We start from the raw sequence: 18,354 nt of genomic DNA, 5'->3' as shown, positions 1-18,354 counted from the left end.
GTATGTATCATGACCACAGATGCACATGTTCATTCATGTAACCCATTTTATCTTCACACGCCCCTAAGTGTTGGGAAGAGGAACGTGAGCAGCAAGTCACAGAACCAATATTAAAAGTTGTGTTTTTCTTTGTGATGTGACTCATACATGCCAACACGTAAAGCATGAAAAAACCACGGTGTGGAGTTATGAGAGCACTCACTCTTTTGTCAGCAGACAGCGCTGCCTGGCTTCAGGCACGTGGCTCTGCAGGAAGCTCTGCAACTTGACAGGATCAGTCTCCGTCGGGATGATGAAGTGTCCCCTCTGGTGGAGACAGGGGCTTGAGCAGTCGCTGTCACCCAAGCAAACAAAGTATTTTAATCATCTTTACTCATGAAATAAACGGAACATGGAGTGCTCAGAGATCACAATATCCCCTGATGGCAAATGCTGCTTTGGCACAAGTGCTTGCTACATTCTGATAACATTTGATATCACTATAGTCTGCTCTGATCTACTCCACTATGGATTCCAGTATATACTTTTAGCTTCATAATCACCCATAATCACCCAGCTTCATAGTTGCACCCATAATCACTTCTACAGCAGCGCCCTCAGGAATAAGGTGGATAAATAAATGAAAACACTCACAGACTGCCCTTCTTCAGTCTTTGAAACTATGAAACTTGTGCTAATTGATTTTATTTTTCATTTTATTATTTCACCTTCTGAATGAATTCACTTTAATGAATTCACAATAATTAATGCCGTGATTCTACACTACAATAGCGGAATACAATAGGTGGCAACACAAAGAAGGAGAAGTAGCTTTATTTTAGTTATTGATAAGTATTAAGTTTGTTATCACACTGTGGCTAATGACCTGACCAACTTGAGTGCCTTGAAGCAGTGATTCATGATGGATTTAATCTGTCGTGTGTTGAAAACAGTGTCATGGCTTCCATTGTGTGATGTTAACAGCTAATATTAGCATGACTGAATGGCTCCTGTGTGAGCATTTCATGACAAATATCTAATAATATATACCATAAATTGGCGTAATTCATGTCTAAGAAGTGTGCGCTCCAGTTTTTCAGTGGAATGAGGTGGCAGTTTCCACACAAGCCAGAGACCCATGGCTGTGTGAGCCACTGCGGACACCACAGTGATAGACACAGAATCAAAGAAAGGTGCTGGTCTGCTTGAGAGTCCTTCCTATAATTAATTTTAAAAAATGCCTGCAGGAGTTTTTCCCTTCCCACTGTCGCCCATGTGCTTTACTCATGGACTAGGGAATGTTTCAATGTTACTCTTGTGTAGCATCTGTGACTTGTGTTGAGACCGAGCATCAATCAGCGACTTTTGTTCTACACAAACACTGCCTTCATTCCTTGGATTGAATGAAAACCAGAGACCCGAGGCAACAGAATTAGGTCCAGTGGTGGGCACAGCTAACCAAAAAGTTAGCTTCAATAACAGATAATCAGCTAACTGAAAAGTTATCTTTTATAAAGCTAAACCGATAAACCACCCAAAAATTTATCGGAAGCTACAGCTAACCGTTAACTCCCAGTATTGTCTCCAGTACAAATGCAACTACTAACAAGTTGATTTTAAGTTTTAAAACCACAATCGAATCGCTTCTGGTACCATCAAAGGCGACTACAGACCCAAAGAATGAGTCAGCACTTCTGTCTTTGACCGCCCTGCCCCCTGCTGGAAGCTCCTGTTTACTACATAGCTTCCAGCTGAGACACAGTTGAGAGGAACAGCTCAACTCTGATAACAGTCTTGCCGTGAGGCGGAGATCTTGAAAAATAAAGCAGTGCTGACTTATGGTTTTGAGTTATAAATAAAATTATTACAGATAGAATAACTCCATTAATGTCAATTCTGCCATTTGTAGAAAGTTAAAATATAACATATCTTTTAATGTTAAGTAATGCCCTAATTCTGAAGTTTTGTAACAAACATAGACAGATGCCAAAGGGATTATGGGTAAAATGTGCCTCTGCTAACACTGATTGGTTGACTCATTCATTCTATGTAAAAACCAACACGTTAGTGTGATATCGTGTTTACATATGTGCTTTTGTAAAATATGCCTTTTTTTTTTTTTTTTAAAAATTGGCATTTGTAAAAAAAAAAGGCAAGTTGTAATTAGATTACCGTCTGATATAACCGGTGTCAAAATAAATAGAACTCTGCCATCTACTGGTGCCCAGACGCTCAGTACTTAGGATGATTACTGCCATGAACACTACTGGCCAGTAGATGGCAGTAGAGACCGTGAAAACTTGCCAAAACAAAATTCCAGATAATCCATGTCTGCTACTGATAATCCATGTCTACGTGGAATTTAATAAACGCAAACTGAATTTCAGATATCTTATATATATTACTCGGGAACAAAGATGACAGACAGTGTTTGACATAAGCAAGACGGTAAAGAGCAAACAGGAATCGATTGCAATGATTCCAATTGAAAATAATGGAGAAGCAACCTGGGCTTCTTCTGGCATTTTTACATAAAACAAACACAATAACAACGTCTATAAACCCAGAGAATATATTCACGAGAGTTTTAGGCATAATATACAAAGAGTTTAATGCTGTTGTCTGTGTGGAGCCTGATCAGAGCGTCTCAAATGCATTTCTTCTATCGTGAATGTACTGAGATTGCCCATAATGCACTGGACACAGCATGTCCACACTAAAACCTTCAAAATTAGTGCATTACTTTAAAACTAAAACATATATCTGATATTTTCACTTTATAAACAATATTTTCACTTGAACAGTATGGAATTAGGGGGTTGGTGTTGCACTGGGTGAGAAGCTACTTAAGTAACAGAAAACAGTTTGTGAAGTTGGGGGAATATACATCATCATGCTTGGACAATGCTTGTGACGTCCCACAGGGGTCAGTATTGGGTCCAAAACTGTTTCTAATTTATATAAATGATATTGTCAATGTTTCCAAAATATTAAAATTAGTATTATTTGCAGATGACACAAGCTTTTTATGTTCAGGGGGGGATTTGCAGGAGTTACTGAGGAGGATCAGTATAGAAATGGGAAAATTGAAAATATGGTTTGACAGAAACAAATTATCATTAAACTTAAGTAAAACAAAATACATGTTATTTGGCTATTGTAATACAGACATACAGGTTCAGTTACAAGTCGAGGGGGTAGATATTGAAAGGGTACATGAAAATAAGTTTCTGGGGGTGATAATAGATGATAAGATAAACTGGAAGACTCATATAAAACATATACAAAGTAAACTGTCAAGAAACATTTCAGTTCTAAACAAAGCAAAACATATTCTGGACCACAACTCCCTCCGCATTCTTTACTGCTCACTGGTTTTACCATATTTACAGTACTGTGCAGAGGTATGGGGTAATACTTATAAAGGTACAACACAATCACTATCAGTAATGCAGAAAAGAGCTATAAGAATTATTCATAATACTGGCTATAGGGCTCATACAAATCCACTATTTTTACAATCCAAATTCTTAAAATTCACAGACTTGGTTCATTTTCAAACAGTACAAATTGTGTATAAAGCAATAAACAATTTACTTCCAGCAAATATTAAAAATATGTTTTTTAACAGATCAGGGGATTACAGTCTGAGGGGGAAATTTAATTTAAAGCATCAGTGGGCACGAACAACATTAAAAGGTTTCTGTATTTCTGTCTGTGGGGTGAGGATGTGGAACAGATTGGGAGTTGGGCTCAAGCAATGTCCAAGCATGATCCAGTTCAAACAGCGGTACAAAAATATGGTTTTTTCTAGGTATAGGGAGGAGGAAGGGTAATGAGGGTTAGGGTGTTTTTGTTTTTTGCTTCGGCTTGTAAATATATAGTATTTTGTATGTAAGTAGGTATGTGTAGGTGTATATTTATGTTTGTGTATATATATGTGTATATGTATATGTGTGTATATGTGTATGTATGTTGATGTGTATATATATATATATATATATATATATATATATATATATATATATATATATATATATATATTGATATCGGTTTAGGTGTGTAGGAATCTATGTGTATATGTGGCAAAGGGTATTACTGGTTGTGGGGAAGAAGGGGTAGGGATAAATAAGCTGATGCTTCACCCTACCCCTTTTCGGACATGTTGGGTACACAGTAGGAACTTTTTTGTTTTGTCTTTACTGATCTATCTTGTAATTGTTGTTGTATCAAATGTTCGAAATAAACAGTTTTCATTCATAAAACTTCAGACGTGACGTTCATTTGAATTAACTTGTCTGAAATTAGTTTGGTTAAAATTTTAACCATAACTTAAAACTGTATGCCTCTGGATGACTTGGGTGATATTGCCAGCGTATCAGTATGGGGTCAAAAGAAATGAGCTTTTTTCCATTCTATGACCAGTTCTCCTTTGCCTGCAGAGGACAGAGTGGTTTCTTCTAAAACCAGCTCTCCTCTGTTTGTAGAGGATAGAACTGCACCTCTACTACAAAACCTTTAACAGGTACACACTCAACTGATTTTAGACTTAATAAATGTTTGTAACTGTTAAGCTTTGTTCACCACGTCTACAAAAATGTTAGCGGTCTAAAAATTATTGGACCAAAACTTATCAGAAGATAATTGGTCCGATGATGGTTTTCAAAGTTATTTGAAAAGCCAATCCGATAATGAAAGCATTATCTTTGATAATTAGCGGTTAGCAGATTAGCGGAAGGGTGCCCACCACTAATGAGGTCCAGATTTGACTGACTGAGGCATGAATAAATTTGACTCAGGGCTGGGATCATCAGCATGGAGGGGACCTGTGAAGACCTGTATTTTTGAGCACACAGAAAATGGAGCCTATAAATTTCAGATGTTTGATAGTATACCTGTCTAAGATCATGGCGAGCCCCTGCAGACTCCTTGGATGCACAATGATGCGTTTGGACATCAGACATTTGTAGAAGGTGTTGAGGGTGCTGTAGTATTCTGCAATAGGCTGCACGGGCCCCAGTGTCTCAGCATGGGTGACCAGAGCCCCACCCAGGATGAGGCTGACTCGTTCCTTCAGCCACTCTGTCTGCTGCAGTAAGCTGTAGTAACTGGGCAACCGCTGCAACAGCTGCAGAGCAACAGCAAGTCAACGCTGAGAAAACAACCACAGAAAACACATGGGATGCACAACAGCAGCTTACTTTAGTCCACTGAAAATGAACATCCATGGTTCCCAGCAGGACATGTCCACAGGCGTTCATCCCGGACTGATCAGCAAAGACTACAGTGAGTCCTGGAGACAGGAAAGGTCATTGTGCCAACTTGGCTTAACTTGGCTGGTCCCGTGGCCAACACTCAGACAAACAAAACAATGCTTACATCCTTAAATGTGGTAAAAACAGACCTTCAGGAGTGCACCACCAATATTATATTGGGGATTCCTTTACACTGTTGCCCACTGATAGCCATCTTTGCAAGACACCCTGCATTTGAATTCTGTCTAAAGACTGGAGGCTATCCGACTGACCTCACTGTTGGCCAGATGCAGCTGCCTGCTTCTCTTGTGGAAATCTCACCCACCCATGAGCTCACGTTGGCTTAAGGATGTTGTAATCTTTCTAAAGCTGGAGAAAATTAAATCTACAAGAGGAGCCACAATCGTTTTTCACCTATTTTTGACCACCTTGGAAACATCACTGGACTGAGAGTAATGCAGTATTTATACAGTGATTTATTTACAGTGTTTATTCTGTTAAACAGTGCTATGTACTGTATGCACACTCTCAGGATGGGGGTGTTTTTTAATTTATATATTGTTTTCTTTTTTGTTTAAATGGTTGTATGGGACCTTTTTAACTTTTGTCTTCAGCTGACCCTTATCAAAAAATAGTACTGATAAGTATATAAAAAGTAAACTAGAAGTATACTTGAAATATACTTGCATATACTCCTTTTTGGTAAGGGGAGTCAGTTTGGTGTTTCTCTCTTAAAAAAGAAAAAATAGACAAAATGTCAAATTGTTAACTGTAATGTCATCTGATAATGCTCATGAAAATACTTTCAAAAACAAAAGCACGATGTGAAATTACAGCTGCATTTTTTGCTGTGGCGAACCACAACCCATTTGCGGTTGGGGATCTGGTTGCGTCACAAGTTGCAGCTGCATGGGTGATTGAAACAGCCATGCTTGGATCTTATGGTGTGCATCTGTGGTGGACATCTGATGCAGTCCTCCTCCCAAGTCAACAGAAAAGCTGCTGGAGGGACTCGTGGATGCAGAGGAGCTGCTGCCGGTCCAGTCTGAGCAGAACATTCTCAGCATTCGGCCGTTTTTTAACTAGTACTTTTTTCCTCTCTCCTTTTAAAGTAATGTTTTAAAGTGTTGCGTTTGTCTCTTTGTTTGATGCATGTGTCTGTGTTCCTTATCAGCTGATGTCTTCCCCTTTTTCATCTAGTCAGTTTTCAATATTAACCACATGGACAATAATTTACTTGACTGAAACATTTTTGCACAACGTTTATATCAAACCAGAAAACTCTGGCTCTCACGGAAGCTTCAAAATTTTGTCCCTGTTTAAATCCAGATGACTCAGCAGATAAATCATCTATTTGTTGCTGTCCACTTTTTCCTCCTCAATAAGATAAAGCAGCCATAATTTTCCAGTCACCCTCTCAGTGAAAACAGTGGAACATTCAGTTTGTTGCTGTCAACTCGTGAAGTCAGTTTTCTCCCACTTCTCATCCAGAAGCGCTCCTTTACTCCTTACAGAAGTATTTATTTCTGTTTCTTTATAGTGTTGTTTATGCACCTATCACTTCTTACAGAAGTATTTTCTTTTATTGTCGTTTATTATACAAATAATGAATGCTTATGAGTTCAATGGTATGAATATTTCATGAGGTGAAAGCTGGAACATACCATTCGACGAGGCGAAGCAGAGTTGAATGGTTTGTTCCAGCTTACACCGAATTAAATATCCGTTCCATTGAAAGAATGTAAAAACATGTTATTTGTTTTATAGAATGGCTAATATAGATCTGGTCAGCTGACAAGCGCTGTATGTCCACAGCAAAGCAATCATATATGAATGAGTTCATGCCTTTACCCTTGTTTTATTTAATTTCCACTCTTTCTGTCTGTCATGTAAACTGCAATTTACGTGGTGGAAGTGGCATCAGCCAGCCCGGCTGGCATATTAATTTCACACCGTGCTGCATGCGCTCAGACGCTGGCCGGTCCTCATGTGATCGTGTCTGTACGTACTTCTCAGCATGTCATGAGGGCATGAGTGCACGCCCAGAGATGTGCATTTCCACTTGTGTGTCTGAGTCAGTTCACTAACTGACTCAGACGCTGTTGCTGGACAGCAACCGGACTCTGTGACCCTAAGCCACAAACTGACTGACCAATCAGATCAAAATCATGCCATGTAAACAGCTCCATGTGTTTAGATTTGCCCAAACCAATCAAAATTATGAAGTCATTGCAAATTTAATTATTTATTTATTTGGAGTGCTTTTTTTTTTTTTTTTTTTTTTTTTTTAGAAATGGTAATATTAGAAAGTTCCAGCAGAATATGACAGTTAATGTCTTTTAGACAGTTGAGACACAAACATATTTTCATTTCAGTTTTGTTTTCCTGTTTTGAGCTTTGTGAAATCAAAAAGCACTGTGGATGAGTTACAACATATTTGAATACAGAAGCAGGATGATTCTTTGGTATAATACATGACTGAGAGATCCACAAAGAGAAAAACATTTTTTTCTTTGCTAACTGAACTTATACATTCTTTCGAGAACGAAAGCCATCATCTGGTGATGTCAAGCCCCTGGGTCATCGGTCAGCCAGCAGAGATCCTTCCTGGACAACATGCAACAGCAGCATGAGATTACTCTGGAAAGAGAAGAGAGGCTTCTTTCCAGGTTTATGGAAGAAAGTACCCACTCAACTGAATGTATTATAGGGCAACTGTTTGATGGTCTTCGGGCTCTCCTTTCTCAATCCTACTCATCAGCTCCACATTTATATGAACAAAGTTAGTCTAGGACCTCGCTGAGACACAAATACAGCTGGATTTTCTAAACTGCAGCAGCTATAGATTTTCCAAGGTACTCAATATGCTCAGAATGACCAGTACATGTTTAGACGGGTCATAGAAGAGTGTAAAATTTCTAATTTTGATATTTTAAGAACAAAAAAAAAAACCATTAGGTCAAACGACGAGTCTTCATCTAACAAGAAGTCAAAAACTGTGGATTTCAGACTTTGCTTTATTTGTCAGCTGAGCAGCAGACAAACAGATTATACAAAATACTAACACGTTGCCTGTGGGGATCCACGGGCTTCAGATTGGGTAGTGTTTATAAAATAGGTAGCTGTCATTTTTTAAGGGTGGTAATAAATTATGGAAAGTTTCGATAATGAGTTGGAATGGCGTGTGAGTCCAGAATGTTTTTAGAACCTTGGACCTCAACAGTTTTTAGAAGAACTCAACTCTTTTATATCTTGTTAATCACATAATGTAATTCCGTAATTTGATGATTCCATTGGTTTCTTTGCGTCAGGAAACCTATATTTGGGGGAGGGGGAGTTCGGCACAGGCATAATCAGGTGTGGAACGCCACACTCATGTTGCACTTAGACAATTTTCACAGACAGCTCAAATGTGGTCATCTGCACTCTCCTCTCATGACGGTGTCACAGACCAAACACCCCCCCCCCCAAAAAAAATCAGTCCACCCGGCCTTCACTGCGCATGCGTCATCAGCCGCAATTCACAGATTATTGCCTCATTTCTGCTTCAAACTGCCTCCAGTCATCATCTATATCAGCGATTGATATCTGAAGCGTTTGTACAACAATCATTTCCACATAAATTCAGCATTACTTCATCATAAAAGCTTTGGGTGAACAGAGTCAATCTCAGAAAGTAAAAACCCTCCGGTGTGTTTGGGTGAACCAATTTTTAGGGGGGACCGTTCGGTCTGTGACACCGTGAGCACATTTCTAAGTGCAAGCGGTGTTGTATGTTCGTGTGTGGCACCTGGAATTTGGCCGACACCTGCCGTGAGAGGGCTCGAATGTGCACTCGCAGTCTTGCGCGAATGGTTGTGGCGCGAATGGTTGTGGCGACAGCTGTACGAGGTGTTTGACGTGGCTCCAATATCTCATGAGTGGCATGCAATTCCTGCTTCGTGCGCCAGTTGGCTTCAATCGTGTGTGTGTGAAGGGGCCCTAAGATGTGTATGCAGAAAGAATCTGACAAAATAACCCCCTACAATGTCTCAGGTGTTATTTTGGCATTGAGGTGAGATTCCAAAACACTTTCAGGTGTTGTGAGAAGGAATAGCAACATTACTAAGTGGAAAATGCTATATGTAAGTATTTCTGGAACATGTTGCAGAGCATATATTGCACTCCAATCAACACGGTCTTTAAAAAAATCATATACCAGATTATGAATCATTCTCAAGGTCGGTCATCCATGCATTTAACCTTGAGGGGCGGGTTTTCTCGGTGAAAACGTTGCTGAGCTCAATACATGTAATTTGGTCACTTTTCAAAGGGGTCAGACTCGTCAGTAAAGTCAATTTAAATGGTTCATTTCAGGTCATCTTAGTGTATAAATCTCACCATTTCAGGCAATGATAGATGTCAGCTGGCCGTTTAGAAGCAAGTTACAGACAATAAAAAAAAGTCTGATTTCAATAGAACAGCATACAGCCCGAGCGTGTTGTCACCGAGCGGCCAGTCACGGAAGTATGAAATCTCACCTTCGGATTGGCCACTTCACCATGATAAAAATAAAATTAGCCATACAGCGTCTGAAAAATGCACACAGACTCAGACTCAGCTATTTTTACCCATAAAAGTGATGTAACCACAGATGCTAACGATTACCTGCCTGAAGGTCACTCCACCTGTGTTCAGCTATAGTTCACTTCATGACTTACTCCAGTAAACACAACCAATCTGGGTTATTTTTTTGACTCCAAATGTAATGTGGTTTTAAAATGGCTTTAATTTGGTTTTAAAATCAAATTCTTGTATTTTGCATATGTCAGTCCATCTCTTTGTAAAGCTGCGGTGTATTTAGAAAAAACAAAACAAAACAAAACAAAAAAAACATTGCATGCGGCTCACTAAGACTGAATAATAATGATTACATACAGTGGGACAAAAAAGTATTTAGTCAGTCCCTGACTGTGCAAGTTCCCCTACTTAGAAAGATGAGAGAGGTCTGTAATTTTCATTATAGAGGTACACTATGAGAGACAAAATGAGGAAAAAAAAAATCCAGGAAATCAAATTGTAGGATTTTTAAAGAATTTATTTGTAAATTATGATGGAAAATAAGTATTTGGTCACACACAAACAAGCAAGATTTCTGGCTCTCACAGACCTGTAACTTCTTGAAGAAGTTCTTCTGTCCTCCACCTGTTACATGTATTAATGACATCTGTTGGAACTCGTTATCTATAGAGACTAAAACTGCGACAACTGTACGGGTGGGAATTTTTTTCTAATTTCATAGTTTAAGATGTTTTAATTAATAAAATTCCATATAATTGTGGGCGTGGCTGCTTTGAGTGACAGCGACTCTGTCCATAGACGACTCCTCTCAGTTTCCCACCGAAACAGAGCCACTTGCTTTTGTGTCTGTTTGGAGTATTTAATTACAAACACCTGGAATAATACGGCTTGTTGTGCGGTGAAATGTTCTAATGGATCATCTAAGAGGTCCCTGTTGCAAGATTAAGGCTGAGTGATTGTCTTATTTAATATTGTAAGTATTAAAAGTGTTAGCACTTTTAGCAGCTGTCCTTAAGTCCACCTTAAAGCACGATTACTGAGGAAATTTGCAGCAGATCATTTTTACTGTCCACACCAAAGTAAACCATTATGAAAACCACAGTGCAGCCCCCCTCATGTGCAGGCTTTTTTCGGATCACATGGAGCCACCCACGCTCCGCCTCTTTGTGCATTAATGAGTTCATAGTGAATCAGTGTGGGCAGGGCTCTCAATATGGTGATGCCCAGCTTTTCCGGTGTCACTGCCCAAACACCCCCCCACTAAAAATTGGTCCGCCCTGCCTTCACTACGAATGCATCATTTCGGAGCACCAGCAGCGTCATCATTTATCTCAACACAAAGTGAAGTGTTATCTGAAGCTTTTGTGCATCAATCATTTCCACATAAATTCAGCATTATTTCATAAGACGAGGAAGCGATCAGAGCATAGCAGCAGCATGTCTGACTCTGACATGTGGCTTAACATACGTCATTTCAGAGCATCAGTAGCGACTTGCCAATTATCACCTCATTTCTGCTTAAAACGGCCTTGTTTCTGCTTAAAACTGACTTTAGAATGATTTCAAAGGTTGGGCAGACCAATTTTTAGGGGGACCATTCGGTCTGTGACACCAGATGACATCACACAAGTTTTACAGTTTTCCCCATTCATGGTGACAGAGAACACTGGATAAACTGCTGGATATTATGGACGATGCCAGTCATCCTCTGCACACCGTCATCAGCAACCAGAGGAGCCTCTTCAACCACAGACTGTTCCTTCCCAAGTGCAGGACCAACAAACTGAAAAACTCTTTTGTCCCTCAGGACATCAGACTGTACAACTCCTCACTCAGAGAGAGGAGGAGTAACAAGAAGATAGAGGACGGGAAGGAGAGGAACAGTATAGTACCCAGTAATGATCAGAATGTCAGATATTTATATTTGTGCATTTATATTTATATTTGCAAACTGTTTTTCTTTTTTACTTTCTCTTTTGATACTCTGTGTGCTTCTTACCCTGTGTGCTGCTATATAATACTGCTGGAACCTCAGTTTCCTTGAGGAAGTCTTCCCAAGGGATCAATAAAGTTCTATATAATCTAATCTCTAATCTTCATTTTTAGGGGTACAACCAGAGATGATGTCACCAAAATTCATATTCCTGACAGCTTGAGGTTTCTGAGCATTTATCAGAGGAAGGTGAAATCAACCACATTTCCCCATGTTTATGACTTGGACATCAGTATTTTAACAATTTTTTTTTTTATAATTGTCAGCCCATATGGCACTTTATTTAGTGATACACACATTAAATTAGAGATTAGATTAGACAGAACTTTATTAATCCCTTGGGAAGAATCTCTCAGGGAAATTGAAGTTCCAGCAGCATTGCATAACAGCACACAGGGTAAGAAGCACACAGAGTATCAAAAGTGAAAAAAGAAAAACAGTTTGCAAATATAGAGTCATATGTGTCATATGACTCTAATCTATATAATATAATCTATATAATATAATCCTATATCCGGGGACAGCCCTCGTATGTCCCCATCAGAAACATGGCACTATCTTTGAGTTTTTCGGGCAAATTACACAGCAAACAAAGTAAAGATACACTGGAAAGTGGGCATGTGTTGCGGTTAGGGCTGTATTCTATCGATTATTCTGACAATTATCGAGTAATCGGATAAAAAGTACTTTTGAGTTTTTAAACAACATCTACAGTCCAGGGCTCTCCCTAAGCAACGGCACAATGTTGCTGTGTCATCATGCAGATTGTCAAATTTAGTGTATCCCTTTCTGTTTTCCTGGGTAATTATTTATTGTTTCACATCTTTACACATTTTGGATCTTTCCCGATGTCAGGAGCTCAGCTCAGCCCAGTACTCCCCTGTCACTGGACCATAAGTGCAGGTGGTCTGTGTAATTCTCAGTCAGGCTGACAACTAGTCAAGTGAATAGACTGGTTTTTGTTTTCCTCCGACTTGTAAAATTTAAACATTTTGAAGTTTTTTTTTTTTTTTTTAGGTTGGTGGACTGGGTCCCTGCGTCAAATTTTTTCTAATCCGTCTTTCTCTGAGATTCAGCAGATGCATTTCAGCTGGAGGCTGAACATGCAAATGTGACTGGAGGACCTTTCTTGGCCGGGACGGTGGTGGGATTCGAACACCAGACTGCTTGAACTGAAGAGCAAAATTCTACCAGGTCAGCCAAAGGGGAATTCCCCCCTAGCCAAGCTCGCAGGAACATCTTTTAAATCCGGACTTCACCAGAGGTGTCAAATCCATCTTCAGAAAATAAAAGTCCAGACACATATTTGTTCCATCTTCCCAATAAACCAGCTGACTATAATTAGTTCAGCTCTTCAGGCAGGTGAATGAGCTAATTATTGAGATCACCTGTTTTAGGTGCAAAGGTAGAAGCGACACACGGGAGGGTTTTTACTTTCTGAAGCCGGATTTGACACCTCTGGACTTCACCTTGCTAACTTAGTTACTTTTACAATTGAGTAATCAGTAAAGTAACTAAGTTACTTTTTCAAGGAGTAATCAGTAATCAGTAATTGGATTACTTTATCAAAAGTAACTGTGGCAACACTGGTGGTCCATACACGTAATTAGGTCTGATCATTTCCACCCGCTATGTCTACAGCTGTTTTCTGATTTGTTTGTCTATTTAAAGGGGCTTGGTTCATCTTGAGTTGTGGATCCATTGTATTAGTGCATGTTTGCATCGTGTTGGTTGATGGTGTATTTCCTGTTGCCACTTAGTAGTGAGTAGTGATGGGTCCAGCAACACCGATGCATCGGCACATGCATCGAGCAGTTACAGTTTCTCTGCACTCCAGCCTCATCTGTGACCTGTGAGCGGGTGTTTTCTAAAGCTGGAGAAGTTGCATCAAACAAGCTTATACCATGGTCAGTGAGAACTCCATGTCTAACTGGCGTGCATTATTTTCGTGTACACGCACACGTAGTTCGGTGAGTTAAGTCACTGTTATAATCACTCCGCTCTGGTCGTCACCATAGCAACGCGCAAATCACTTGGCGCAGATCAGCTGTGTTTTGACAGGTGAATGACAGAAACGCGATAAAACATGAATTTCCACGTGAATTTTAATATTTTTGGCCAAAATAAAACGTTTGAGGAATGGAAAGAGGAGGAGAGCAAACGAGAAGAACAGCAAAAGCAACGGCGTAAAGATTTAACATCAGATGAACTGGACAAGATTGAAGACGGGAAAGAAGAAGAGAAGGGTTCTATCCTTGTGGGCTGCCAGAGCGCTCCGCATCAAAACAGCGAGCGTAGTTTCTGGACCTGTTGCCAGAGTTGGCCGCAGCTCCACACAGCAGAGAGGGGGGCGGTGTGAATGACCCGCTGCGGCGCTTACTCGGTAAGCGCATCGGAGACAAAATATCTTGAGACTGGTATAAAATAGTCCCAAATACTCACACATTTTTATCAAGTTCTGTTAACTTAAATAAATATTTGTGTGTTAGCTCACTGTGTGGGACCATGGTATAAGCGGATTAAACAACTCAAAGCCGTGCATTCAAACCGTATAATGCATGTATGCTTACGTAACAGACTCAAAATCAAGTCTTTGGAACAGCTTCTTTTTTGAATAAAAATTAAAAAATAAAATAAAATTCCAGTCCACATGCATCCTCATTCACAACATGTTCACTTAGATTTTCAAGTTATGATACATGTTAACATTATTTATTAATAAACATTTTAAATTTAACTGAAGATATGAAATGATAAGGCCTAGTTCACATGACAGGATTTTAAAATTATCTTTAGGTTTCCAAAACCTGAGAGACCACACACGTGAAGATAAAAAAAAAATCATAGATGTAACAGGTTTGGTGGTACAGTGTGTGGTGTTCAGCCACACGGTAAGGACAACACCACCACACACAAACCGATTCCACACACGAACATTCACAGCTCAGACAGGAAATCTCGCAAAATCTCTCGAGATTAAACGTGACTTCAGAGTAAACAAACGGAAGATACTTTGTGGACTATTTAAAACAGAGGGAAAAAAACAATACAAAAAGAAAAAGAAAAGGCGTTCTTTAAAGGAGTGGAGACAGTGCGACCACCGGACTTTTAGTGAGTAGTAAGTAGTGAGTATATTCCTGTTTTTTTGCACTCTGGAGTTTAGTGAGTAGTGAGTATATTCCTGTTTTTTTGCACTCTGGAGTTAAACCCATTTATGAAGCAAGAAAGACTTTTTTTCTCAGTTAACTCCTGTCTCTGAGTTCATACCCTTTTGGTAGAAGAAAGGACTATTTTTGGTTAATCCTGTCATAGAGTTGGAGTTCCACATTTAAGAAATTAGAGACATTCCTAAGTTGAACAGAACCTGAGTTTTTCTCCTTTGAAGTAGTCTCTTCAGTTTGTGTGTCTCCTGTTGTTAAAGACTCCAGCATTAATTTCCATCTAAGGAGAAAGTTTTCTCAGTTGGACTCATTCTTCTGAAGAAGCTAAATATCAGTCTGATTCTGTCTGTGTGACTTTCATCATGCTAGAAGAAAGGAGATTTGCTAAGTCTGAATTCTGTCTGCCACGCCCTTTCCATGAAAGATGGTTTCTGTTCATTCTCACTTTTCAATAAGAGTTTGCTCACTCCTTTAAAGATTTCCTGAGTTGTTCCACACCGTTATGAAGATTATTCCTCGGTTTACTCACGCCAGTCTCAAGACTGTTAGGCAATTGAACTCTGGGTTGGTGTTACTCACCTGAGTGAATAAACTGTTATCTATCCTCACCTTCGTGTCTCAGCTGCTCTGCATCCTGGGGTTCTACACTTTTACATAGTACTGGTTTCAGTTAGCTGCCATAACTTCTAACTATAACAGTCAGTTTTTTTTAATTTAAGTTACAATGTTTGTGAAGCATTGTGTGTTGCTCAAAAAAAGTGAAGATTAAAAAGCGAAATACTCAGTGTGAGTCTGAGCAAAACAGAAGAAAGCGTGGCCTTCTGCTGAGAGGCTCTTCTTTCAGAGACTGTTTGTCAGTGTGGTCGGGGACGGAGCTGTGACTCGCCCGGTGTGAGGGGAGTGTTGAGCCCCTCACACCGGGCAGAGAGAGACCATAGGTGGCCACTGGGCGAATAGCAAACTTAGACTGTGGGTACCCGCCCGCCAGGTCAATGGTCACTCCCCACGTGGTGCGGAGAGCAGTTAGCGGACCAAATCACGTTTTTTTTTTTTGTTTTTTTTATATAGACTTTAAATGCGCAATAAGCTATTTCAGATGATCAGCGTGGACCATCTAGGCTTTACTTTACTCTGTGTGTCACGTTGGAAAGCGGGACGCAGCCGACGCGGTGTGGCGGCACAGGAAAAACACCTCCATGATGATAGCCATTTGTAAAATCCAGGCGGCTTTTGATGGCTTTCAGTGGAGTGAGTATGAGAAATTGTTTAACAGGCAGGACATGTTCCAACTTGTCCTTAAGGCTTCCAACAGAGGTGTTGTTCCTGTGGCGTAGCGTCGCGGCGGCTGCGTCCCGTCTTTCATTAAAAAAATCTCCTTTAACAGTGGAATATCCGGATAAAATGCTGAAACCGACTTCTTCTGAAACTTCTCTGTTCTCTCACGACGTCCTGGATCAATAGAGCCTGAAATGTGGAGGTTTTCAGCTTGAACAGGCTGACGACGGCAGCTGAGAGCGTTGAGCGACGTCTCGCACCGTGGGAAGTCCTTAAAGCGACAGAATCACCTCAAAATCTCTCATCAGCCGTTAAAATTTTCACTGAAAACCAGCTTAATTTTTCGAACCGTGTCCACTTCGATGTGTCTCACAGGTTTAGAAAAAATTTTGATCAAACAACGCGCCAGTCTCTCAGCAACTTCTCAGACAAAGGAATTCCGACGAGGGGCTGGACAACTCCTCCCACAAGGAATGCTCACAGGCGAATGACGTCACCGACAGGCGTGGAAAAACTCACGCATGCGCACGAGGGTTCAAGCATGTCTGACGTAAAAACATATGAATGAAATCCATATAGTTTTTGAAAAAAATAAAAAGGACCGTTACTTTATTGACAGCCCTCGTATGCACATGCTCTAGTCTTCTTCTGTTTTTTTCTGGGGACATTACAGCACCACACACAGGCCTGGCATATGTACTCTCGAAGTTCTCTCAAAGCTCATGTTAAATAGGGCTTCGAGGCACAGAATTTGCCTCGAACAGTTTTTGTAATCAAATTATTCAAGTTACTTGACTAATCATTTAACCAACCAACCTTGTTGCGGTTTGTTTATGACCCGGAGCTCAAGCATGTTGAGGCGGTTGTGCAGGCGAGAGACTGCAGCTAGTCTGTCAAGGTGTGTCAGCTAAAAATATAGATACAACCTCTCCCATTTGTTTGGTCTTCCCTTCGCCGCTGGGAACTGAAAAAACTGTACTTTTTGCGAATGCTTCGGTGACTGCAGCCGAAAACAAGCAGTACACCATTTTTCCCGTGTGAAGTGATGCTGTTTGTATTGTGCACCAGGAAGCTGCCCCCAGCAGTGGTCAAATCCAGCGATATCATGTAGGGGTTCAAACAAGACTGCGCTGCCCTACTGACATCTACCACATTATGAAACTGTCCAGAGTTCCAGATGGCAACCACCCAGGCAGATAACTGGCCCATCCCCACATCTCAATTTCATTGAGTTATTGAGATCTTCAGAGCTAGGTGCAGACTGCTCTGGTCTTGCAGAAGCAAGTACGTGGCACTCAATCCTGGTGAGAATGACCTTTGCTACCTTTCCGGTCAAGAACCATGGCCTCGGATTTGGAGGTGCTGATTTTCATCCCGGATGCTTCACACTCAGCTGCAAACCGCTCCAGTGCATGCTGAAGGTCCTGATTTGACGAGGCCAAAAGAACCACATCGTCCACAAACAGCAGAGATGAGATTCTGTGGTTCCCAAACCGGACCCCCTCTACACCCTGACTGCGCCTAAAAATTCTGTCCATAAAGGTAATGAACAGAACCGGTGACAAAGGGCAGCCCTGGCGGAGGCCAACGTGCACTAGAAACAGGTTTGACTTACTACCGGCAATGCGAACCAAGCTCCTGCTGCAGTCGTACAGGGACCGGATAGCCCTTAACAAAGGACCCCGTACTCCCGGAGCACCCCCCACAGGGCGCCTCGAGGGACAAAGTCAAACATCTTCTCCAGATCCACAAAACACGTGGACTGGTTGGGCGAACTCCCATGAACCCTCGAGCACCCAATGGAGGGTGTAGAACTGGTCCAGTGTGCCGCGAACAGGACGAAAACCACACTGCTCCTCCTAAGTCCCACAACATACAGAGACTTAAGGTACTCCGGACGGATTTCATCCACTCCAGAAGCCTTGCCACGGAGGAGCTTTCTGACCACCTCGGTGACTTTGCCCTGGGTGATGGATGAGTCTACCTCTGAGTCCCCAGTCTCTGCTTCCTCTTCGGAAGATGTGACGATGAGATTGAGGAGATCCTCGAAGTACTCCTTCCACAACCCGACAACATCCCCAGTCAGGGTCAACAGCTCCCCACCCGCAGTGTAGACAGTGTTGGTGGAGAG

The 18,354-nt window shown here is 40.9% G+C and overlaps 1 protein-coding gene across 1 annotated transcript in view; it reads right to left on the bottom strand.

The window, feature by feature from the left end:
• The window catches only part of LOC117513192 (T-cell activation inhibitor, mitochondrial-like), a 102,608-nt gene that overhangs the window by 26,701 nt on the left and 57,553 nt on the right, over positions 1–18,354 (bottom strand). The window contains exons 6-8 of the mRNA XM_034173489.1: positions 5,181–5,272; positions 4,875–5,107; positions 203–334 (exon numbers count right to left, since the gene is read on the bottom strand). Coding sequence (XP_034029380.1) covers positions 203–334; positions 4,875–5,107; positions 5,181–5,272 — 457 coding nt within the window. The remainder of the gene's footprint in view (positions 1–202; positions 335–4,874; positions 5,108–5,180; positions 5,273–18,354) is intronic.

The sequence above is a fragment of the Thalassophryne amazonica genome, chromosome 7, assembly GCF_902500255.1.
Source record: "Thalassophryne amazonica chromosome 7, fThaAma1.1, whole genome shotgun sequence".
Taxonomy (NCBI): Eukaryota; Metazoa; Chordata; class Actinopteri; order Batrachoidiformes; family Batrachoididae; genus Thalassophryne; species Thalassophryne amazonica.
This window is presented reverse-complemented; position numbering and strand designations above follow the sequence as displayed.